This window comes from Manis javanica, chromosome 17 (assembly GCF_040802235.1).
Source record: "Manis javanica isolate MJ-LG chromosome 17, MJ_LKY, whole genome shotgun sequence".
NCBI lineage: Eukaryota > Metazoa > Chordata > Mammalia > Pholidota > Manidae > Manis > Manis javanica.
Window position 1 is genome coordinate 62,166,468 of NC_133172.1, and position 24,968 is coordinate 62,191,435.

The 24,968-nt window shown below is 55.0% G+C and overlaps 1 protein-coding gene across 2 annotated transcripts; it reads right to left on the reverse strand.

The window, feature by feature from the left end:
• Positions 1 to 1,859: 1,859 nt before the first annotated feature.
• On the reverse strand, positions 1,860 to 22,179 carry MTHFSD (methenyltetrahydrofolate synthetase domain containing). 2 transcript variants are annotated; one of them, XM_036993806.2, is made up of 8 exons: positions 22,075 to 22,179; positions 18,632 to 18,735; positions 17,194 to 17,307; positions 14,894 to 15,007; positions 12,121 to 12,211; positions 9,905 to 10,017; positions 9,540 to 9,665; positions 1,860 to 2,641 (listed from the first exon to the last, which is right to left on the reverse strand). In XM_036993806.2, the coding sequence occupies exons 1-8, from the start codon at positions 22,088 to 22,090 to the stop codon at positions 2,153 to 2,155; spliced, it is 1,167 nt and encodes a 388-aa protein (XP_036849701.2). In that variant the 5' UTR covers positions 22,091 to 22,179; the 3' UTR covers positions 1,860 to 2,152. The 2 variants fall into 2 exon arrangements, with proteins under 2 accessions (XP_036849701.2, XP_036849702.2); XM_036993807.2 differs by lacking the exon at positions 17,194 to 17,307 and adding an exon at positions 17,340 to 17,453.
• Between the last annotated feature and the right edge of the window lie 2,789 nt (positions 22,180 to 24,968).

A 24,968-nucleotide genomic window follows, 5' to 3' on the forward strand; every position in this document is an offset into this window, starting at 1 on the left:
TTTGTACTTCCTATTGCAGTTAGATGTCTGAACAGCCGAGAATTTATTCCCATGGGCAGTACGATCTAGAAATCCGAGTTGTTTTACTCAGCCCTCATATAGCAACAGTCAGCAGCTCTCGTTCCATGTCTTGAGCAAGTCCTCCCTCCCTTTGTAATTAATCTTATGTTCTTGATTCCTACCAGCTTCGGAACTCTCTTTTCTGTTCCACCGATGTGCTGACTCGCCGACACCATACTGCTTTAGGTTCTGAAGCTTCAGAGTGTGTTCTGACCCCCGAGGAGGGGAAATCCCTTCTCCTTGCTCTCGCCTGTTGCTGAGCATTCACGTGCACCCGACTGAGCTCCACGGGGAAGCCCTGCGGGGACTGTGACAGTCATGGATAGCGTCTTAGCACAGGGAGTCAGCCTCCTATCTCAGCCACTTGGCTGCTTGCTTTCCCTATGCTGATCAATGTCCCACGAATACAAAAATGATAAACTCGTTCACAGGATCTTGATGTCAATACATCTGGGTTATTCTGGCTGCACGTGACAGAAAACCCAAGCAATGCGGCTTAACCAGGAGGGATAACTCAGTACGTACGGCAGGCCGGACACGGGGCTCCCGGGGTGTGACCGAGATCCAGCACCTCCGCCTTGGCCCCGGTGGACCCGCTCACACGTTTATCCCGAGTTGCGGCACATTTACCAACATTCTCGCAGCTTGGGCACCGCAGGGAGTGACCAGAGAGGCACAAACTCGCTCCTGTTCTCCTGGAACACTATTCTAATGGCAACAAATCAGCAAAACAGACAACAGAAACTAAACAGGCATGCCATGTACAGGAGGTGTTCTAGAAAAAAAACCAGAAAATGGAGCGGGGAGTTCAGAGGATCAGATGCTGCCTACAGGACGGGCCTCCGACGTGCGTGCTGGACACCGAGGGGCAAGGCGGGACAGCCGTGCGGGCAGGGTGGGCAGCTCAGGAGGAGAGGCGTGAGCCCAGGAGCCCTATGGGGGGACTTGGCCCGTGTGAAGGGGCTCCTACCTCCCCCTTTTATTCATGACACCTTGGGAAAGGGGTCTGCATTTAATAAGCAAGCCTAAGGACGGATTTTCTTTCTGAAGTCAGCACAGTATTTTCATTACAAAACCAATGAGAAAATGCTTTTTCAGAGGGAGACTGAGGGTCCTGAGAACACTTCCTTCAAAGTACATGCACAGCCTGTCTCTTGAGGCCTAATAATGTGCTTAAGACACGCTCTCAAGACCCTCTGGCAAAAAGATTAAAATTTCCAATGCATATAAATTTGAAAAAAATGGAATCTCCACTTACATGCTTATTTTGACTTTTTGCCCAGGATCAATTGCAAATGCACTTCTGTTTAGAAAGCATAGTTCAGCCAAAATCCAGCCTAACAGGAAGAGAGAACTGGAGGAAAACCCCAGAAGCATAAGTTGCTGGGCAAACTGAGTGTGCGGGCTTCGTGAAGTGGGCTGGGACACCTCATTTCCCAAAGCCAGTGTCACCTGCAAGGCAGGGCTTCTTGCTGTGCACAGGGACCGGAGTGGGCAGCAGAGGGCCCCAACCTGAGGGGGCAGCAGCCGGGAAGGTGGGGAGGCGCAGAGGAGACCCGCGGGGTCCACAGCAGCTGGGCGCTCCCCCTGCGACGCTGGACTGAGCCGTGAGTCTGCACCCAAGAGACGCAGCGTCTACCTTCCGCCCAGGAGCGCGAGGCCAAGGATCCCAGGCCTGGAGGGCACTCTGGTCTGCCCCGCCCTGCTCTGCACTGGCCCGCCCCAGGCAGGAGCCTCTGCCGGCGTTCTCAGACCGGCGCTCCTCTCACATCCAGAACACAGACTCTAGTAAAGCACAGTCATCATCTACTTCCACATATTTATTGCCCGCCTGGTCCCTGAACCCTGTAAACTGCTGTCTGTACAGAGAAATCAGCACGGCTGTGACATCCAACAGGCCCAAGGGCCGGGATGAACCTGAACACAGGAAGTGTGACTGTGTGACAGCTAATTTCCCTGCGCACCAGGCAGTAGCTGAAGGCTGCGACTTCCTAGAGCGGTGTGAACTCAACGCGGCTCCTGCAGAACAGCTCCTCCGCGTCCTGCCATGCCGGCCTGAAGTCCACAGGGCCCAGAGAGGGACAGTCACAGGTCAGAGACATCTGGGAGATGGTCCAGCCTGGCTGCCTGTCGAGTCGCCGTCCCTCTGCTGCCTGGCCAGTGCCACCCTCAAGGTGCTGGTGCCCAGGCTTAAGCCCTGCAAGCAGGACATGGCCTGCTGGGCCGAGGCAGGGTCCTGGTAATGGAGCAAGGCCCCGTGCTGTGGCCCCTGCCAGGTAAGCCGCCGGGGGGCTGCACCCAGGTCTCGGAGGGCTCTCTTCAGCTCCCTCACTCGGGCATCTCGGGGAAGGTTCCCAATATAAACAGTGTTAGGGGGCACATCCCCCAGCTGCATGGAACCTGACCCCGGCTGGGGTGGGTCCTGGGGTCTCCTGGCAGTGCTCAGGGGAGCTGGCTGCTGGCTGCTCACTTCCGGAAGGTGCTGGCGCTCATCCTGAAGGGTGACATCTTTCCCAGCCCGCTTCTCTTGGTAGCGAAGGCTTCTGAGTATTGGAATCTTCCTCATCATCTCAGAGCTGATCTGAAAAAGTAAAGCAGCCCCAGCTAGTCCTGGGGTATCAGGAAGGCCATAACCTGGGCACGAGGGAGAAAGCAATGTCCCAGGGCCCTCTGCCATGCACTCACATAAGTCTCTCTCTGCCAGGCTGCACCGGTGGTCCAACCTTCTGGGGAGGAGGGCCCCACTGCCTTAATCAGTAGTTTTGCATCCCCTCCCTACCACCAGCTTAAGTGTGACCTGGCCCCTCGGAGCCTTGGGGCTGTGTGCCCAGCATGCCACGGCAGCTCGCAGAGAGCAGCTCTATCTTCCTAGAGGCCAGGAAGCAGACAGCTGAAGCCTCCTGTTCACAAGGGGCGTAGCTAAGGGCACAGGAGTAGGGGCTGCAGGCCACGAACGGCAGCTCCCCAGTGACCCTGCAGGGTAATGGGGGATCCGCGCTCCAGTCCCTCCCCCCAGCCTATGCCTTTGGGTGGGATGAGGTCTCCGCGAGGGCTGCAGGTGTCTCCCCTCCCCTCCACCCGCTGCAGAGGACATTTCTCAGAGCTAACCCTTCAAGGCACTACTGAAAATGCAGAAAAAGGCACATCTGAACAGAATACCACCTCTGAAAACACCTGCCCGGAACTGGCCACCAGGCTTGCTGAACAAGCTGCAGGGGCCGTGCCCACCTGCTGGGGCAGACGCGCTGGGGGCTGCCCCTTAATCAGGCTGAGCCTGGACAGCGCAGCTCGAGGCGGTGGCTCCCCACAAAAGTGGGTAATGGCATACGTATCAGCACACGGAGGAGCCAGGTACAACAATTCTACATAAATGGCTCAACTTGTATCAATGTCGTCACATTCAGAATCGCATGTGACTCAGGGCAGGGCTCTTACCCTCTCTGGGTGGCATAGACCCTTGAGAGACGTGGGGGCTCCCCCCAAGAACTACTGCCCCACGGTTTTGTGTGCAATTTCCCGAAAGCTATTCAGGGACCTGCGAGCCCCGAGGCACACAGGCCCGGGATCAGGCTGGGTAGGCAGTGTGAGGGCCAAACACCCGCAAACACCCGAGAACAGCTGAGTACCCCCCCAACATAAAAGCCTCAATCCTTGATCCGCACCAGGCCCTCCCTCCCAGCACCCGCAGACAGAGCTCCCCGCCTGGCAAAGCCCTTCCGCAGGTTGAGTCCTCCCCCATGGGGCAGCCCCCTACTCCATAGCCACGCCAGCGGCCTCAGGGTGGGCACACGCCTACTCCGCCCCTCAGAGGGGCACACAGACCCCCGGCGGCCGCCCTGCCCCCTCGGGTGTCTCTGACACACGCGAGTCTGGTCTCTGCCTGGAGACGTCCACAGGACGTGATGATCCCCTTCTAACCAAAAGGAGCTCCTCCCTGGTGACCCTCTGCACGTCTCCTGAAACGACTTGTCTGAAGCGACTAGACATGTTCTGGGTCCCCAACAACCCCGCAGATGACCACGGGCCACCCGCGCCGCCCCTCCCATGCCCCACCCTCAGCCTGCCTTCTTGAAGAGGCCAGATTCTCCTGTGCTCTTGGAGTTTTTAAAAACAGATTTAAACTGGCCATAACTACATTCATAAGGGTTTCTTAAATTACTAGATCCAGCATTTAGGAAGGATGATCAAATTTAAAACTACGATTACAATCAAAGAAAACAGGTGACTATGCACTTATATGAAGAACTAAATGCAGCCCCCACTCTGACACCCAGTGAACACGGCACTCGTGCCAGGAGGAGCTGCTTCGGCAGGTGGCCACCCCCAAGCGCCGTAAGTCCCATGTGCATTTGCTCAGGGGGACCACAGGGTGGAAGGAAGTGTTCTTGGGAAACCCACCCCCCGGGCCAGGCTCCACATTCAGGCAGCAGAAATGCATCGTGAAACGTGTCTTGTGAAGCAAAAATACAGCATGTGCATGTCACAGGAGCCACTGTACCCTGAGCTGGCACGCATCAAACTGTGGTCACTTGAATCATGAAAGCGTTTTAACCACACATTACAAATTAACAAAGTCTATAGCACTGTCCCACGGCCATGCACAAAGGGACCAAACATTTACAAAGGGAAATGCAGAAAATGTTCTGCTTTTGCACGGAACAGCTCGCTTCCAGAGCGGGATGTCTCTGAGGCTAAGGAATGACGAAGCCTAATGAATGCCGGCTCGCTCCTCCACGCTCGCCCACGAGCCCTAAAAGGAAGCATCTCCCTAACTCCGCGGTGGCTTCTGCCACTCTCCCAGCTGTTACCGTCTCTGTCCTCTGTGGAACGGCGTGGGGTCTCGGCTGCCCCACAGCTCACAGAGAGGCCTCCGTGCACCAACCGGGAGGGCTGGGCTCCACACCCAGGACGGCCCGCCACAGCGCTATTCTGTCCCCCGGCTGGCAGTTAGGGACATTCGTTACGTGCTGTCAAACTGCCATGTGAAATGAAGAATTTTGCTTGTTAACCAAACGTTAAAAAAAATATCTCTGCCTTTCTGTAACTAAGCACTCCATTAAAAAATAGTATAAAGCAAATTTGATTTTCTTTTATATGCTACAACCACTCTTCACTAAAGCATACGGACGTCAGTCATTTACAAATACGTTATTCTCATTAAAGATTAAATTAAAAAACCGGTCCCCTAGAAATACCTATGCTAAGCCCAATACAAATCAGAACTCTCTCAGGCATCCCTTGCCAACCCAAAAAGAAGAGACTGGTTCTGACCTTACCTCGCCCACTCAACCAGTTTTACAATCAGGGGTTAAGCTGCTCTTCTTTCTGGCTCTCACTGTACTTGACCAGAAAATAAGGACAGTGAGAGGAATGATCCCTAAAATCCCTCTCATTCTAGAACGTGAGGACATGTTCAAGCAGCTGCTAGCAAAGAGGAACCCCGGAAATACTTCGAATGTGAAATAGCGATTTCCACAAAAATTACTCGTTCTCTTGCATGAGTCTGGCCCTTACCATTCACTGATGGTAAGTGATGGTAAGCTTCCAGATACTTCTGATAACGGGGATGAGACGATCCCACAGAGGAAGCGTGCAGGGGCGGCGGGGGCAGGAACGCCGAGGAACGTGTCGCCTCCCCGACGTCGGTCGTGCCTGGGAGCCGCCACCCGCTCTACCTGCCTTGCCTCCGAACTGCAACACGGCTCGCTTTAGACATCCTTCTGCCAGAAGTGGAGCAAAGATGTCGACAGGAAAAGGCTCCACAGGGTCACCCCTTTATCATCACACTCCTGCCGTGTGTCCTAAAGGCCAAGCAGGCGGTGGCCACACCCCGTCACCGAACAGACCATGTCCCAGTGTCGGGGAGACGGTTCTCCTGGGAGTGACCACACACAGATCTCTGCGTTGCTATACATTTCTTGAGGACACATTCCTAGAAGGTGGATTATTGGGGCAGGTACAGTAATCCTTTTTAAATAAAAGCATCCATCAGCCCTCTTAACTTACTGGCCCAGTTGCAGGCAGGTGTCAGCTCACATTTAGCTGTTATTTCCACAGAACCAATGTCCGCACGGGATCTGAAATCGAGCCTCCGTGTCCCCGGACTCTGCGCTCACAGAAGGCCCTTCTCCCAAATCCTGAGCCTGCCATTCTCCAGAAGTCAGTCAGCAAGCTGCGACCCTGAGCACAACCCTCCCAAACGGGCCAACTGTGAAGCTACAGAATCACCGGATTCTTTGAGGCTAAACACAGAATGACGCTGGCAGAATCTGATTTCCTTAATTGAGAAAATGAGCTGCCTTGGGAAAGTCAGACGCCTAGGTAAGGCGGCTGGCGTCACACTCTGCCTGTACCAGCGACAACTCCTTTCGGGCAGCTACTGTGGGCAGCGTGGGAGGTGGTCCTTTGATCTGCGGCGCTGGCGGCCAGGGGCGGCCTCCCGGGTGCCCAGGGAGGCTGTTCTCTGGAGCTGACACACGCCTGCTGCTGGGCCACGTCTCCGGGCTTGTCTTCAAGTGGGTCTTCCTCCCTCCCTCAGCTCCATTCTTGCTCGGCAGAAAATAAAACCTGCAGGGCCTGGCCGGCCGGGGGCCCCACGCCGGGCTGTGCGGGGTGAGCTGGGCTGCATGAGGCCGGCCCGAGCCTCGCCCGCAGAGGGCTGCCCTGCCGCCGCTTTCAAGGTGCTCACCTGGGTCTGGCGGGTGGCCATGCTCCTGAGCACAGCGTCCTACTGCTCTGCTGTGAGTCACCGGACGACACTGGCCCAGGGAGCTGACTAGGCTGCAGGGGGGCCGCCCTCCAGGCCCTCAGGCTGGAGCAAAGGTGGCCGGGTAGATGGCCCTCGGCCCGTCGCAGATCGTCTTGTACAGGTAGGGACATCCAGATCACTGTCCCAGAAACCAAAGGCCACCTGAGCTGGAAGAACTGCCTGGGGGTTCAGGACCACGCCCCCATCCCGATGGCCACGTCTCCAGCCTGGCAGACCAGGCGTCCGGGGAGCTCTGGGTTCTCAGGAGGGGGGCTTACGAGGAGGTGGAGCAGTGGCCGCCCCTCCTGGTGGGACGCGGCCAAGTCTCCCTACTTCTCCAGGTCACCGGGCCAGGAGACCACCTAGGAGACAGATGGGTCCCCTGCGCCCAGAGCAGATGCACCTTCCTGAAGGCAGAAGGGAAAAGAGAATGTCTCCATCTCCCTCAGTGAGAGGCAGTGGAGGGCACGGTGACAGCACGCAGCTGCGGGGAGGCATGGGTGAGAACCAGCCTTGCTCAGCAAGCCACGGACCGTGACAAGGTTCTGCCAGACTGCTCGCAGTTATGACCACGTCGCTCTATGACAGCCACACAGGGGACGGTGGCCCTGGCTCAGCAGGCTCATGCCTGAGGCTCCCACACACTGCCGACAGGACCCCACTCAGGATAAGCAAGCGGGGGGCCTGGGGAGCGTGTGTCAAGGTCACAGACAGAGCGACTAGGCGGCACCATTACTGCTTCCCCACTCAGGCCCTGCACCACCAGCTATCTGTCCTGCGGGGTAGGGAGGCCCATGTGGTCCCAGAGGGTGGGGCAAGGAGGCCCCCCCTCAGAGCAGCTGCAGTCACACAACAGGGTCCCCATCAGACTGGTCCAGAGGCTGGAGGAGGGTTCACATTTCATGGAAGTTGGGACAAAGGCCAGGGAATCAAATGCTGCCTAGCCTTTGTGTATAAAGAACAAGTGAAAAAGTGTGTCCCATTTTGTACACATTTCATGACCTTCATCCCAGGGGTGTGTGGTTTTGAGAAGAAAACTGTGATTCCGGGTTTTGCAATATACAAGAACACATTCTTGGATTCTGACACCCAGATGATACTGAGTCTCTGGGGAGGCTGTCATGGAAGGATACACCAGGGGTGCCACACAGTCTGTCTGAAATACTGTCATTGCCCAGCACTGAACTCCCCCCAGCCCCTCCTCAAATCTTCAGTGGAATTTAGGCGCTTTTTCCCAGCACCAAAAACAATCCTCTCTGGCTGCACCCGTCGCATGGCCAAAACAGCAACGATACAGGCTGCGTTCCGATACGTGACCCATGCAGAGATGACCGTGGGCAGCAGAACTGAGAACGCAGGACCCCAGACCAAGAAATGACCTTTTACAAGTGTGAGATGCTTCCAAGGCCTCATCAATGACCAGCACCTTCCAGGAAGACGGGGAGAAGGGGAGGTCTCAACAAGCTATACGGGCCCCGGGCCTGCACGCAAAGAGACGGACCTGTCTCAGGAAACTCTGTTTGGTCTTGATTTGTGTAAGAGGGATTACATTCATCTAACATGCCTGACAGCCTGACTTGTTGCTATTTTTATAGTTTTCCTGTTAAAATCCGCAGAATGTAACCATGGCTGTTACCCAGAACAACACCTCTCTGCCCAGAGAGGCCTCCCAGGCGCTCCTAATGTGCACTGCAGGCGGCCCCCTGAGTCCTGCACGTCTCTGTGGCCAGCCACCCCAAGTGACCCCCCACACCCACACGTGTGATCTCAGCTCTGAGCAAGGCCACCCTGCTCCTGTGACCTGTGTGTCAGCCTCACTTAGGAAGAAAACGTGGACCCAAAACTCTGAGGCGAACCCAAATTCACAGGAAAAGACACCAAGGGACATTGTAACATTCATGCAAGGTGCCACTGCCTTCTCCCCAGAGCTCGGGGTGCGCTCGGGGGCCCCACCCACCACTCCCGGTCACACATGCCCTCCACTCTTATCGGGGGCTCTCCCGGAGCGGGCGCAGGCCCTGGGCGGCCCAGACGCCGCGCAGCGGAGGCTTTGGCCGGGAAAGGCCCACTGGGCTGCCGGAGGGCTCAGTGCTCCTGGGAGTGGGGCTGCTTCCGACGCTGGATGTTCGGGCATAGAAAACAGGAGACGGGGACAAACATGCTGCCTTGGCCGACAGGTTCACCCCAAACCAACTACATCTTGTCCCTGTTTTCTCAGGAATTCCGGCTGTCTGCCTACAAGGACCCCTGGGGTTGGACTCCTACTGCGGACAAACAAGCCACTGCCAGCCGTGGAGGGAGAGCCGCTCAGGCATCAGCCTCTGAAGGCTCCGGGGGCAACTGCTGCTCGCCTCAGTCCTGCCCGGGGATCCTGCTCCGGCGGTGCAGCTGGGTGGCAGAGCACACGCTCAGGACGGGAGCCAGCTGGCCGACAGAGACTCCAGGCCCGAGCCCTCCTAGACTTGGTCTCCCGTGCCATCTACAGTGAGGTGTTGGACAGCAGGGGACCTGAACTTGGCTGCTTGTCGGAATCCCACAGGTTTGCAAAGCTGATTCTCAAGCCCGCGCCCGGAGGCTGGGATTCAGGAGCTGCGCTGTTCAGAAGCTCATGGTGGTTCTGACATACAGCCACGCTGGGTCTGGGCCCTGCAGCCATGCCAGACAACACACGTAAAGAGATACTTTAAAATTACAGGCCAGCACTGGCCCTCGGTGCCACGTGGTGACCCACCTTGGACCACGTGATTCCCGCTGGCTTTGGGCGCTCACACCCCGTGGTGATGACCCTCGTTGGAGTGAGGATATAGTCCACGGTGAGGTCGTGATCCTCAAGGAGTGCTTCCGGGATCTCGATGACCTGGTCCAGCAGAAGTGGGTGAAAAGGCCGACGGGGACCCAGCTCCAGCCACGCTCCTGGCACCGCTCAGACCCAAACCCACCGGGGTGAGGCCTCCCTGCCATGCCACTCAACGAACCCGCTCGTGACACCGTGCGGGGTGAAGGCACTCGTCTGCCTCCCCTCTCCCCGCATCTCCCTCCCCTGCGCCCTCTCAGAGGGGTGTGCCAGTGGCTCTGCCACCCGTTCACAGGAAGCACCTGGCAGTCATGGACAATGGTGACCACTGGCGTCCCCTGGCTGACCGCTCCCATCGACACCATCATGGCATATTCAAGATCAGCATAACCTTCTCCCTTCCCAATTCTCCAGCCTAAGAAACAATAAAGAGAACCACCATCTCTGTGGGGCCGGGGAATCACCCAGGGTAACATTTTCAGGAGGTCCTAGTCTAAGGAGAAACTCGGATCCTATCCCCCTGGCCTCCCACAGGAGGCCCACAGTCACCCACAGGGGCTCAGAGTCAGCAACACTGCGCACGTATAGTGCTGACACACAGCGGACCGAGCCGCAAACCTTTTGAACATGGTACAAGAGGAAACTGAGCTCTGTGTGAGCAGGACGCACATTAAAAAGTAAGGAAAGAGTAGTTTTTAAAAAACTAAGAACCGATTCCTACTAAAAACAAAACTGTTTTCATCTGTTTCCCTTGGAGGGAAAAATAAAACCTCCACGGGGGATACGTGAGGTAAGATGGCACAGCCTTGTCTTCTAAGAAGCGCTGAATGGTCCCCCAGTTCCGCCCCCAGTGGTCTTTCCATCTGCGGAAGGAGGGACGGTGGCAGCTGCCCAAGCTCATTACTCTGCAGGTTCATGGATGGCGACACAGCAGGCAGACCGCACGGGGCAGGAGGAGGAGCGGCGCGGGGGGGAGGGGCCAGGGGGGCAGCACACGAGATGCCGCGGCCCCTGGCGTGAGCCCGCGGACCCTGTTCAGGGGGAGCCCGTGACCCGGCCGCGGCTTCCCCTTCTGTCTGACTTGCGTCAGCGGCATCATCACGCAAGTAAGCATCGCTGTCCATGCATCTTCCTAAGATTCAGACGCGATCGTGCTGCCTCCACAATGAAGGCCGTCAACCATACAAAGCGGCAAGAAGGACGATTCAACAGAACTAGCAACGGGCAGGGCGGCCCACAGGAGGAGGCAAGCAGGTAAAAGCAAACGTCAGCAATGATCTCCCTCATCCAAGTGCAAATCAAAAGACAAAAAAAAATACCACTGTTCACTATCAGGTAAAAATTACAGTCTGATACTTCCAGTTGTCAATCAGGGCTGGGAGAGGCACGAGGCACACAGTATTGGGGATGACGGTGGGCGGTCCGGCAGTGGGCCACCTGTTCCCTTCACACATCGTGGGCTAAAAATGAAGACTGATGATCTTTCACAAGAAGTTTTTGCTCATTTCCCACTGCCGAGACCATGGCCCAAATCCCGTCACCTGGCCTGGAGAGCCAGCACCAAGCACCGATGGGCCATGCCGCGAACACCCTGCTCCTCCTCCCAAAGCCCGCCCCGAGCTGGCGTGTCTGCTCCTCCCCTCACCGGGGCCCAAGGGCTGGTGCCAGGCCCAGGCAAGGCAGCTCGCGTGCACCCGTCCCTGATGACAGATGAAGCCTCTGTAAGGGGACACACAGAGGGCAACGAATACATAGTAGCTCAGAGCAAAAGCTGGGGAGGAAGAGCAAATTTCAGTGAGGACAGTAAAGGTCAACAGGTAAAACAGTGCTCTGGGCCCACAGCATCTCTCACACTTCCTGGAAGGCTCTCTTGAAAGACCTGGCTTTGGCTAATTAGCTTTCAAAGGGAGAGTTTGGGGAATGAGCTTCTTGGAAGGAAAGGAAGCCAGGGCTTTCCTAGCAGGCGGCCCAAAGCACAAGCACAAGCACAGGTCTGGGCAGGGATGACGCCCTGGAGCCACTGCCCGCTGTCAGAGCACCCAGAGCGGGGAGGGGCCCTGGGTGGCGCGGCGGCCCCAGCCCGCTCTCCTGCTAGCACAGCACAGCGCCAGGCAGGCTCGGGCACCCACGTCGTCCAGCAAGCTGCTGCTTCCTAGCAAGGCCAGCTCTAGAGCCGACGTCCCCCATCTACTGGAGACCCCTCGAACCAGCTATTTACTGCCGTCCTACACACTGCGGCTCCAGTTACTCAAGAACGGAGGGAAAACCTTTCATCACCTGAAGAGAGACTACCTCGCTTTATTTTTCCTGTTAAGAAAAGTGAAAATGAAGGGGTTGAGCGGGACTGGGAGTGCGAGGAAGTGAGCTGATTCTTCAAAATGAATGGCAGACACCGCGGTTGCAGAGGGCGGGCAGGCAGTGAATCGGAGTCACTTACCGTCAGCATCTCCGGGATGAACAGAGCCGGCAGGGGGTCCAGCTGCAGGCCGCGGCCCAGAGTTCCTGTCTTTGATCTTACCTTTTTCAGAAACGGCGACAGACCCCACCACGAGCAGGTCCACGTGGAGCCGGGACTCCAAGCCTACGGGAACGCTGTAGTCCCTCACGCCCTGCAGACAGACGCGCGCCCTGAGAGCCGCCGCCAGCGAGCGGCCGGCCCACCTCCTCACCCAGGGGCAGGGAGCACTCTGAGGCCGAGTCCCGTCCTGATGAGGCAGACGCACCCGCAGCCCTACTGCGGGAGTGGCGTTTCAGGAAAACCATGGCTCTGAAGCCATTTTAGGATAATTTCCCACAGTTTCTTCCTCAGGAAAGATGCCAGAAGGAAATGACAGCACAAATGAACAGGATATTAATTTCATGATATGTAGCAAGTAATTTTTTCCCACAAGGCAGAAGAGCATGGTGGTTGGAACACAGGCGCAGGGGTCACATGGAACTGGGATCCCACCCAAGCCCTGTGACCTCAGCAGGCGAAACCCTCTGAGCTCGTTTCTTCATCTGTGAGACAGGGACACCAGCCCCTGCCTCCTGGGACTGGTGTTAGAATGAAAAGAGGCAGCAGGTAAGACATGGTTGGGAAACATGTGTGACACTAATTCAACATGAAACACTGGAGGCCATTATCAGAACACCCACTTCGGACATTTTACTTATTTGACCAAACGCCCCAAAGGTACACCCACCTGTACGAACTAATGGAGGCCAGTCGTTAATGGCAGGGAGGCCGACAGGGCCACGATTCTCAGACAACAAGGGCTACAGATCATCGAGAGAGCTAGATTCGGTCACGGCACGGAACAGCACCGGCAGGACCAGATCCCTGGATGTGGCACTGGGCCTGTCTGCATGTGACCAGTCACTTACAGGACCAGGACGTGTGATCAGCCTGCCGCCTCCCAGCCGTCAAACCTCAGTCGCTGGCCCATGGGCGCCCTGCTGCAGTAAAGCACTTTCCTTGCCACACAGTGACCGTGGAAGCAGGCGTCTTGTGTCCACGGCTCGCATCCTTCACCCTTTATAATGGGCTCAGTGCCTCGCGGCCCTGGCGGGCAGACGCCTGGGTGCAATTGTGCCTGTCAGACTGCCTCTTCCCTCGCTTGGCCAGCCCCCTGCCCGGGCCACCCAGAGCAACTGGGGTCCCCGATGCTCCAAAGCATGCTTGATTCAACAAAAACAGTCACCAGGTGGGCAGAAGGCCTTATGATGCAGTTAACAAAGCCTTTCGCCTGCCCAGAAGTGGTCACCAGGACACATCTACACCAACCACAGGCAGAGGTGACAGAGCAGAGAGGGGCAGACCCAGAGCCTCATCTGCAAAGAGAAAGGCCACACCAGCCACTCCCAGAGCAGGCCTGCAGGATGGCATCCCCTCTGCCACAGAGCTGGCCACCGAAGTCACTGGCTCACTGAAATGTGCACCTGCACACAGGTGCAGCCTGGAGTCTCCCTCCACTCTACCATTTCTCCTGCCGCAAAGAAAAGCAAAATCTTTTGGAGGTTCATGGCTTTGAATCTCTGGTTTCAATCCAGTACCTCATGTTATAAAAAAGGCCAAACTCTGCCACTGAATCCTGATGGAAGTCCGGTCACGGGCGCTGGTCTGGCTTCACCCTGGGCCCACCATACTTCAGGAATGCGCACAAGGGACTGCCAGTGCCTGCTTCACGGGGAGCTCTGGCAACGAGCAGGGTGACGGTCACCTTTCAGAGGGGGCAGGACACCGTGGAGGCTGATAGCGCACCACAGCAGCACTACATGACCCCATGATGACCCCTCGGACACACGTGCCCCGGACCCCAACCCCAGTGAAAGGACGCTCTTGCTGTCTGGAACCTATGACTGACAGCTGTTAGCTGCTGACATGCCCTGCCGGCTCTAGGAAAAGTGGGCTCGCATCTAGGTCCGCACCTGCCAGCTGCAGAGGATCGCATGGTTTGCATGTCTGAGCACTGACCAGAATCATAACCGTCTCTCATTTTTCTGCCTTTACTCTCCCTTTGCTCTTTTTCCTACACATTTTATATTATTTCACTTTATTATACATACACTTTATAAGCCATATCACATTCTATTTTTGGAACAGGTCAGGTTATCAACAAATGACAATAAAGCATTCAATTTTTATGTATTAGACTTGAGTGGAAAAAAATCCCTTTCAAATAGGAGTATATTGATGCCCTATTTCTTATTCTTATTCTTATTTGAGTCTCTAGGACTCTGAAAAAGTCACCAAATTTTATTTCTTAATCTGTAAAATACAAGACAAATCCCATTATAAGGCACCCTGATGGGTACTTACACACTTTGGTTCTATACGTCGTGAAGCAGTCAAGAGAATCCTGTTACTAAGTTACTAAAGCCATTGTTATTTTAGAACCAATAAGGCAATTTCCAACTGAACGTACTTTGGAAGTTCCAACCTGTGTCCCCAGTTGCTCTGGTGGCGTGTGAGAAAAAGCTGTAGGGTGCTGGACATCACATGTCCACACTAGAAGGCGCCAGAGAACCATGTAACTTGTTTCCCCTTTTTTTTTTTTAACAGGGAATTAACAATTTGCCAACTTGGTAGAAAACAAATCAAGTTTCACACACAGAATACGTGTTTTCCCAGTTTTTCTACTTGGCCCGCTAATGACAAGATTGCTGAATACTTAACACCTCCATACATTTGGCTTTGTTAAAAGTAAATTCCAGCTGCGGGTATGACACATTCTTCTTACTCACCTGAGGTCCCAGCTGAGAACAGCTCTTTCCCTGCGGGGACAGGAGATGCTGCCTGCCCCACTTACCTGGGAGGTGGCACATTTTCTCAAGATGTCTTTGGTGGCCCCAGGGGGCGGCGTGATCTTGTTAAATAGCCCCGTTCTCAGTCGTGGTGTTGGAACCAACAACGTTTTTTTGCTCTTTTAAAAGAAAGACAATCAGAAAGTTATAAAATTAAACATAGGAACTTCCTTGTGGATGCTTTTGACATTTCAGGAAGGGAAGCAAGTTGCTGTTTTCTGCATTTTTTGGTGTGTGCCAAGGAAATGACCTGTTTGCAAACCCAGCAGTATGTGGGGATCAATTTTACTTTTACTGGGTAGGTACACTACCCTACCCAGCCTTAGGGTAAAACTCAAATATTCTACCTGACTTGCCATTCAACATGGTTACAGGTAAAAAAAAAACCTGTGCCAATCCACACGAAGATCTGTTCTTGCAAGAATTCCAACCAGAATGCTCCAGCACCCTCTGTTCTCAGCATTACAGACTCCACAGTTAGGAAAATGCTTTAATCTGCACGGGCATCACACAGCTGCGTATAAACGACATTCCACCAGGCACTTAATCTAGTTTGCAGTCTAACAGATCAGTACTCGTTATAACCAATATTTTAGCCCTCAAAATGCCTTCCTGTGAGCCCCTAAGGGGTTCTCAAAGCGGGGGGCCCCAGCCAGCAGCACCAGAAGCCCCTGGGCACTATTAAAATGACGAGGTCCTGGGCACAGGGCACAGCAACCTGCTTCAACCCACCAGGTGAGTCTGATGCACAGGAAAGTTTCAGAACACTGTCCAAGGGCATCTCTGGAAATTATGCAGGAGTAGGCCATGAGGCAACCATAACATTTATGACTTTTGGATAAAAAAAATAATATATTTTAGATTTTGAGTAAGAGATGACAGCCTGAGATCCATAAAATACCTATAAAATCACAGGCTGGCTTACTTAAACATAGGTTTTTTTTAACCCCAAGAGAAGAGTATTTCAACACGAGCAATGACCATGGGCTCCCTTCCTTCTGAGTGTCAAAGAGGTTTGGGTTCATTTCATTTGCAGTCCCTAGATTCCGGTTACTCCCTTTTCCGGAAGCTGCTCGTCCCTTTGCTAGGTGGTCCTCAACCCTAGTTGTCCTTCAGAAGCACCTGGAGAACTTTCCTTACCAAGGTCCAGACCTCTGGGCCTCTGAGCCAGAAGCTGACACTGGAAGAGTCTTCAGCCCCGGGCAGGGTGGGGGTGCGGTGCTAACGTGCAGCCCAGCTGGCAAATGCTGCCCGGGCCGGAAGTTCTCAAAGCACCCTCAGGAGTGTAGGGAAAGCAGAGACCCTAGAGTCTAGCCTGGGAGGCTATAGGCCGCTGTGCCCAGATGTGCCCCGCTGTGCCCACAGCCATGTGCCACCATTCCTGCCTGCATTCAGCGGGGCTGAGGAGCCTGCAGGCTTTCCTGCTTCCCAGGTGACTCCTGACCCACTGAAGTTGCCAGAAACCACTGAGGAGCCTAGAGCCACAGAGCACAGGGGCCACACAGGCGTTTGTGTCTCTCTTCAGCACCGCATCCCTGCGCCCGGCACAGAGCCCGGAACACAGCAGGCTCTCAGGGCTCGGCTGATGATTACCCCGGATGTGAAGTACCAGTGAGCACTCCGCTGTCCCATGTGCACTGCCACTTTCAACGGCATGACCCCAGCACCAGCAATGCCTTGTTTCAGCAGAACATCAGCCATTATGTTAAAGTGATGCTGTTATTTGAATGTCATTTCTTTCATACGGTTGCATTTATATGTTTATTTTGGTTTTATGACTGCAGAAGAACTATGAGCATTCATATTTCTTACCAAATTGTATGTTTATACATACTAAATTACAAGAAATTAATTTAAAGCAACCTGGGGGAATTTACCTTCCTTGAAAAGGGGCCTATAGCTTTAAGACAAGAAGTGCTGTTCTGATTCATGTTTTGGGGACTCTATCAGATTTCCTCCTCGTGGGTTACCAAGTTTCAAAGAATTCTAATATTATAAATGTAGCACAGGGAAATGGACATATATAATGTAATCTTTCTCCCCTGAGGAAGCACATCAGAACTGACTGCCTCAGTGTCATCATTTCAAATATCCTTTAGCTTTGAATTTAGAAACATTCAGGACTCTGGCTAGCGAACAACTGACAGACACCCGAAGCTCCTGGAGAAAACCACTCGGCAGGGATGTTCTAGGTTGGAGGGATCAGAAGCTCCACGCCCCCCATATAAGATGCACACACTGCCCAGCCAGGCGGGAACGTGCTCCCGTCAGGGGCCAGAGCTCTGGCTCAGGGAAACAGGATTACCTGCAGTGCCAGCAGCCGGGCGCCTTCCAGTGGTTTATCAGGGTCCACTTTGACTTCCTGCGTTCTGGCAAAAACTTCTAGGTCTTTGACGTTTTGGCAAGCCAGGTAAGAGCCCTAGTTAGGCAAACAGACAGGGTTGCACTTACGTCAAGGACGAGGAAGCGAGCATTTTTCTGGGGCGCGTCGGGATTGACTTTAATGGTTCTGGCTACTTGGAACTCCTGCAGACACGGGAAACGCTCGGCGGCACGAGAAGCACCCTGTTTTTAATGCAACTGCACGTTACTAAGGGACCAATGCAGCCCCGGGCCCTCTGCTCCGGCATCTTATCCAACAGGCAGGGAGGAGGCTAAGCCTGAGATGAGCGCCAGAAGCCACCCAAAGAAGCGTCTGAGAAAGCTGTCAGGGCGGAAAGGGGCTGAGAAAGCCAGCTCACCCTAATTTGTCTCTTACCGAATAACATACACATTCCAAAAAGTGTACAGATCTATGTGCATTCTTTGAATTTTCAAAACAAAACGGGCGCACCTGTGCCCCCACCTAGACCTGGGAAGAGCGCCCGTCCACGGCCCCGAAGCCCAGCCCCCTCCCAGGAGGCTCCACATGGGGGTGTTCTCGCTGATTCTGGGCAGCCCTCTTCCCCTGCACTTGCCGTACATCCCCCCGGGGGTGGGAAGCCCGAACGCAGAGCCCAGGACAAAGGCGTAACAGAAGCCACACAAAGGAACGTCTTTCGACGGGACAGGAAGTAGTTCAGCCGAGGCCCAGAAGAGAGCCGGAGCCTGCTGCCGAGACGCCGGGCGTGGGCAAAGCCCAGCCAGACTGGGGGACAGCAGGCGGACAGGCCACGTCCCTGGGGCCCCGCAGAGCAATTATTTTCAAGGAGCGCTGTCTTTTTCTTGTGGAAAACATGGAGACCGCAGATTATAAGCCATGTCTGTCGGCTCTTTCAGGCAAACCTTCTTCTATTCCTACTATCATAAACAGACATCTTTGCCTTCTATTCTGAACAGTCGGGAAACTGAGGCCCGGAGTCACCGGAGACCCGCAAGGCCTCTGTGCAAAGGTGCTGGGGGCGGGCACCCCTCTCAGAGCGCGTCCCCGCCCGTGGCCCTTCGAAGCCAATGCCGAAAAAAGGCAGGACCGCAACACGCGCCCCACGGGATGAGTGCTTCCCTCCCGGTCGGGCGGCAAACACGCCTCCCGCCCCCGCGCAGCGGGTCACACGTCCCCGCCCTCCCCCGACGGCAAGGCGGGAGCCGCTGGCGAGCGAGGGCTGGGTGCCACGGTGGGGCCGCCCTGCCAGGTGGCTGCACGGCACACCCTGCTCACTGCTCCACCAACTCGGACCTAGGGGAGCAAGTGTACCCGCCTCCCCGGGGCTGTTCCTTTGGGAGTATCCTCGTTTTCTCCGAGTGCTCTAGGAAGGCGTCCATACCTTGAAGTTGGGAATCCTATGATGAACAGGCCGTGGAAAATCGGCTAAATTCTGCGACTCCATGCAGTCCCAGATCTGTTCACGAATGTCCTGCTTCGAAACACCTGTTGCAACAACGTGTTTCATTAATACAGCAGAAAGGAAGCCCACAGTGCGCACAGGCCCAGCCCCAGCGCCGCCCCAGACCAGTACCTGGGGCTTCTGGCCTCTACATTGAAATATCAGGGTTAGTGGTGTTACACTCACAACAAACCGATGAAGTCCAGAAAGGGTCAATCAGCACTACCCAGTGTTCAGCCTCGTCCTACTAATGTGTAGTGAGCGGGGTCAGAGAACACAGTGCTACCCGCAGCATGAAACTAAGCCTTTCTGGAGTCCTCGCAGAGAGAGCCATGTTCTGACCAGTCAAAACACTGCAACTGAACACTCAGTTTATTCAGTCTTGTCAGAGCTGCCCATTCATTCCTGCTGCAAATGCAGAAAGCTGGCCTTTAGCCTGAGTGACACATGTGTAAGGCAGCCATTACTCTGGATTACCGACCACAATCCTGTTAGTAGTGTGGGAATTGTATTCTACATCCAGCTTTGGAAATGCATTTTTAGGCAACAGACATTCTCCAACTATCTGGTTGGAGCAACCCTAAGAAAATTTTCATTAGCCAGGGGCTCCTGTTGGAGTGGGGAAATATAAAAAGCCATTGCCAGTTGGGTAGAAAAACATATCCCAGCACATTCATGTAGACACAGCTCAAAACATTCACTGAACTTTTGTTTTGCTCAGTCCAAAAGGATATCTTCGTACAGAGTATGTTTCAAGTCACTTTGAAATCTACCACTTGGTTTGTTTTCCTAAGTATCGTATGGCCAGTGCTCCGGAGAAGGACTGCTGCTCCCCCAAAGCCCCCCAGGGCTACGCCCGCCTGGCGCTTGGGGAACATGCATCTCTGAAGCTGCGGCAGAAAGTCAGCTATTTTTTTCAGAGAGCTGACGTGGCGTTCACCATAACTAAACACACCCAGACTGCTGGCGTGAGGTTCTGCGCCCCATGTGTGCGGCCGGGCACCTCTCACCCCTTGGGCAGCAAGGAGGGGCAGGTTTCTCTTCTGAGGCCCGAGGTCTCCCTTTGAGCGCAGCCTGCTCCAAAGCCGGCACCAGGCCACGGCCAGAGGGAGTCGGGAGCCACCTGCATCGGCGGCGGGATGGGGCCGGTGGCTGGCCTCTCACTGTAAACACTCCTAAATTGTGTGGCTCTGAATCATGTGGATCAATTACATTCTAAAAACTTAATTTTTTGTAAATGGCTTTTTAACACATACAAGGGTATATAACGAAGTCGCCCGCCTTGCTGTCCGCAAGTAAACCAGGTCCCTCCAGAGGCTGTTGGGGCACCTGCGTCTTCTGGGGAATCTGCCCTGATGTCCCAGGCTCCACAGGAGCCCCTTCCCTTGTCCACACGTGCTATCATCTTGAAGATTGGTCCCTGTGCTATATAAAAGCGCCCTCATCCTTTTTTTGCAGTCGCATAGCATTCCACTCCAGGGATAGGTCAGCATCTATTCACACAGTCCACTAGTTATGGGCAACGGGTGGCTTCCGCCTTTTGTTACTGCTGTCTGCTTCCTCACCTCTACCTTCCCCATCTTATGTCAAGTTTGTTAACCCTCTTCACGTAGGTCTAAGGGCCACCACTAGAGGTTTCCACTGCTTATCCCTCAGGCTAAACCCGGATCTCCTTGGCACAGTCTGCAGACACGGCCCTTGACAGTCAGGTCCCGAAGCCTCCTGGAGCCCACTGAAAACACTACTGGTGCCTCCAGACCCTAGCTGTACTTCTAACCAGTCTAGAAATCAGAGCTATGGATTTGGGTGTGCTCAGGAAATACACATCTCTGAAGATGCAGGCTGAGATTCCACCACTGGCAGCCGGGATAAGGCCACCCAGGCCATTTCCAGCACTCGGCCCCTTCCTTCCTTCTGGGAACTCTGCCCTTGGGGGTCTCTGCAGGAAAGTCTGCTCAGCTCCCTGTTCTCCAGCAAACCCTCACTCTCTGAGGCCTAACTTCAGCACCACCTCCAGGAAGTCTCCCTTCCACTCTGCCCCAGTGCCCTGGGGAACCCTCTGTCAAAGCATGTGGCAACAATGCGAAAGCAAAGCTCCTGCCCGCGAAGGCGTGCTGGCCCCTTCTGCTTCCTCTCCCATCAATCCTCACTTCAGATTCAAAAAAAGTGGCTCAACCACTGTTGGTCTGTGGCCCACACACCTGCCCACCTCTCCCTTTCTCGGGCTGGGGTAGCTCCGCTCCTCACCCTGCAGGTCTAGCTGTCTGCCACAGCCCCAGGAAGCATTCTCTAAGTGCTCGGTTGCAAGCAAATGTCCCTTCTTTAGGAACTCAGAGCACCTTCACTGTTTGCTTGGCTTTTCCAAACACAAACTGTACTGACACAACTATAAGGTTGTTACATTTATCATTTTCACTAATCCAGAGGCCCTACAATAGCCTAATGCTGTGTAGGATACTGTGGGGTACACAAGGAATGTAGGAATTGTGGCCCTTGCTCTGGAGGGTCGTTTAGTCACAGTTGAGTGTCATTTGGACAGCAATGGGCTGACTGGAAGGGGAAAGGAGAATGAAAGGAAAGGGCAGGCCCTTGCCCTTGGAAAGTCACGAAAACGTGGGAAATGATTAGGATAATAAAAGGCGACATATATTAATGTGTGAAGTGCCTGAACTCTGCTCTCTACTTGCCTGTACACTCAACAGGCGGCAGGCCTGGTCAGGTCAGTTTGGGTCTCCCGCACCCTTCCACCTCCAGCTCTGAGCCCAGCCCTGGCACTTGGCGGGCATCTCCAATGGTCTGTACTATCCTCCCACTGAATTATCTGCACCTGTTCACATGTTGCACGTGTAGTAAGGGCAGGAGTGCATGTACTCCCGGTCGTGGGACGTGGCTTTGAGAGACCCTGGCTCACCATCCTGCTATCAATCGCCAACACCAGAGGGCGGACTCCTAAAGCCCAGGGGCTCTGGAGTGAGGCTCCCCAGTGCCCAGGACCAGGCCTGGCACAGTCGAGGCCTCGGAAAGCACCTGCTACGAGCACAGTGATTAAGCACCATGGCCTTGAGGTTAAATTGGTTTCCAGCACCGCCCCTGCCACCAGCTGCGAGCCTGGGTATCCCGGCCGTTAAAGCAGGGGTGCTGCGGGAGGGCGGACCTCACGGCGGGGGTGACGACTGGCGCGGGGCGCAGGCACCACCCCCTCTCCCTGCAGGTAACCCTCAATCTTCTTTTCCCCACTTTACGGCACCCACAGGACTGGGCATCCTTCCGTGGGCCCCCAGCAGAACCCTTCCGGGGGCCCTCCGCGCCGGCCCCGCCGGGGGCCCCCCGGCGCTGCCCGTCCGCGGTCCCGCGCGCGCCCCGGGGCTGGGGGAGGGCCTCACCCGCAGTCGGCTCCATGGCGACGCCATCAGTGTGCGACACCGCCCGGGGCGGAGTCGGGCGCGGAGTGAAGTCACCGCGGCGCCCTGCCCCGCGCCTGCGCGCTGGCCGCGAGGGGGCGGTGGCTATGCCGCGGAGGCCGGTGGGGGCGATCGCGCGTGCGCGGACGCCTCCGCGGGGCGAGGACGAGGGCGGGAAGGGGGCGCGAAGCCGAGCCGTTTCTCGTGCGCTGGGCGAGTCCGTATCGGGCGCCGGGCGTTTGCCGCGCGCCGGGACCAGCGCGGTGAACAAGTGCCTCGCCTCTGGAGCCCACTGACAGTTCCAACACGTGCCACCTCCTTCTCTGTTCCCCGGGGGCCTGCCCGTAATTGCTCCAGATAGAGATTCATCTCTGAAACCCTGCATTCAGGTGCACACGCCTGGCTGTGCGTCCGACACAGCCTGCAGCACTTGTTTAAAATCTTAAGTTGCTGGAGTGGGATTCTCTGGGTCTGGGGTCGGGCCCAGCGCAGCCTCCGGTCGAGTCCTCCCTCTGTGGGTTCTGAAGCCGCAGTTTGCGAAGCGCCCTTACATCTTACCGTGACTCTGGCCCTCCTAGAGGCTGCATGAACGTGGCAGCCTCCGTTCGCTCACCCGCACCATTCACTGAACACCCAGGATCTGAGGGCCAGGAGGCAGCTTGGGAGTCAGGCAAGCGTAGGACCAAGTCTGCACCTTCCCTGGGCTCCACTCTAGCAGAAGGGGTATCAGGAGGGTCGGCTGGCCTTGCATTCGCGCTTTAGCAAGGTGACCCTACCGTCACACGATGGAGGAAACCATTAACCACTCCCAAGGAGTGATGGCACGCCCTACACACTCAGGAAGTGGGGCTGCTTCTCAGTTGTACACCCGGTACGACGACCCTCATAAACCTGTGAAACAAAGCATTTTAGGACCCACTACACAGAAATGGGAAATGATGTTCCAGGTGTTACCAGGACTCATTCAAGGTCTTACAGAGCTTCCCCCCCGCGTTTATCACACAGAACATAATTCATGACAGCAACAATGTACGAATGTGCTAGGCGCCGGGCCACGTGCCTTGGAAACCATACCTAAATGTCAATGAGCGAAGGTGGCAATGTGACTGGCTATCTTTAGAGGAGGAAAAACATGTTAAAGAGCCTTCACCCAGCTGGGAAGGAGCTGCGAGTGCTGTAACCCAATGTGCTTAACTGCAAATCTTGTGGCTCCTGGTCACAATTCTCAGTCCTCAGTGGGATCCATAGCTTTAATACGTAAAGGCATTAACAGACCTTCTGCTGCAGTAGAGTGACCATGCCTTTCACCAGGCTCCTAAGAGGAATACAAAGCGTTGCCTTGGACAATAGGAAGTTATAAATGCAATCTCAGAGTGGTCTCTGTCCTTTTCCCACTTTCGGAAAACATCACAGATCTGCAGGCAGTATTTCATGTACGTTGCCTGGCCCCAGCTCAGAAATGTGTGCACAGCTCCCTGGTAGCCATGCTCACAGCAGTGCCCAGGTGCTAAGCAAAGTCCAGGTCTCTGAGATGGACACTGGTGTGACCCCCAGAAGGCAACCAGACATGGAACAAACCCCCAGGGGCAGTTTTAGAAAGCAGGTGACACCACAAAGAAAGGACATGGCCTTTGGCCCTTCACGCCATGTTTGCAAGTTAGAAGAATCCCAAAAGCCAGGCACTTATAAGAAGAAGTAATTTTATAAGAGACCCCTAGGAAGAAATTGGCTGGCTCTCGTGTAAAAAATGTTCTGATACTGTAACCCAAATGTTGCAAACTTGATCATGTATATGAACTTGCATTTGGATCACTTTAGGATTTTTAAAAAATAGATTTTATTGTTAGAAACATTTAGGTTTACAGCAAAGCTGAGTGGAAGGCACACAGAGTTCCCATGTCCCCCCAACACCACCCACCCCGACACAACCTCCCAGCATCAGCATCCCGCAGCCCAGCAGCCCTTTGTCATGATCCACACTGACGCACTATTATCACCACGGACCGAGTATCCCTGTCCCCCCTGGGGGTCTCTGTGCCAGAGCCTGATGCCCCGTGTGGTGGTTTTAGGAGGTGGGCCCTTTGGGAGGCGACTAGACTCTTGCTCTCAAGAGTGTGCAGAATGCCCTTACAGGGGGAACTCCAGGGGGCCCCCCCACCCCTTCCACCACGTGAGGATGCAGCCGGAGGACAGTTGTCCACAAACCAGGACGCAGTTGTCTCTGGACACCAAGTCTGCTGGCACCCTTGATTTTGACCTCCAGCCTCCAGAGCCTTGAGAAAAAAATGTTAGTTGTTCCAGCCACCCAGTCCATGGCATTTTTGCTGTAGCAGCCAAAGCTAAGACACCCAGAGCCCTCAGGTTACCTGAGGGTCACTCTTGGTGTCGGGCCTTCTGTAGGCTTGGACGGGTGTATGATGACATGTGTCCATCATCACAGTGTCGCACAGCAAGTTCTCACTGCCTAAGGATCCCCTGGGCTCTGCCTGCGCCTACCCCCTCCCCTCCCCACCGGCTGTCTCCATAGTTCTGTCTTTCCCACAGTCACAGAGTGGGACTCTCACAGCTCCAGGGGCTGCTTTCCCTTAGCGATGTGCAAACGTTTACGGTCTTCCCTGTCTCTTCATGGCTGGACAGCCCATCTTCTTTTTGGCGCTGAATAATGCTCCAGTGCCTGGATGGACCACGATTTGTCAATCCATTCGCTTGCTGGACGACACCGTGGTTGCTTCCAAGTTTCGGCAGTGATGAATGAGGCCGTTGCAACATCCTCGTGCAGGCCCATGCGAGAATCATAAAGCATGCTCCAGGCATTTCATGATGAGGTGTCAGAGCACTTCAGGACCTGGCTAGAAGGATATATACAGCGGAAAGGG

Bases quoted from the DNA above. Each gene is read 5' to 3' on its own strand.
- MTHFSD (XM_036993806.2), bottom strand. The intron at 10,018-12,120 runs GTAAGATCAAAG...ATTGTTTCTTAG, and splicing joins TGTCGCCGTTTCTGAAAAAG to GCTGGAGAATTGGGAAGGGA. The intron at 2,642-9,539 runs GTGGGTCACCAC...TTACTTTTTCAG, and splicing joins CGGGAATCACGTGGTCCAAG to ATCAGCTCTGAGATGATGAG.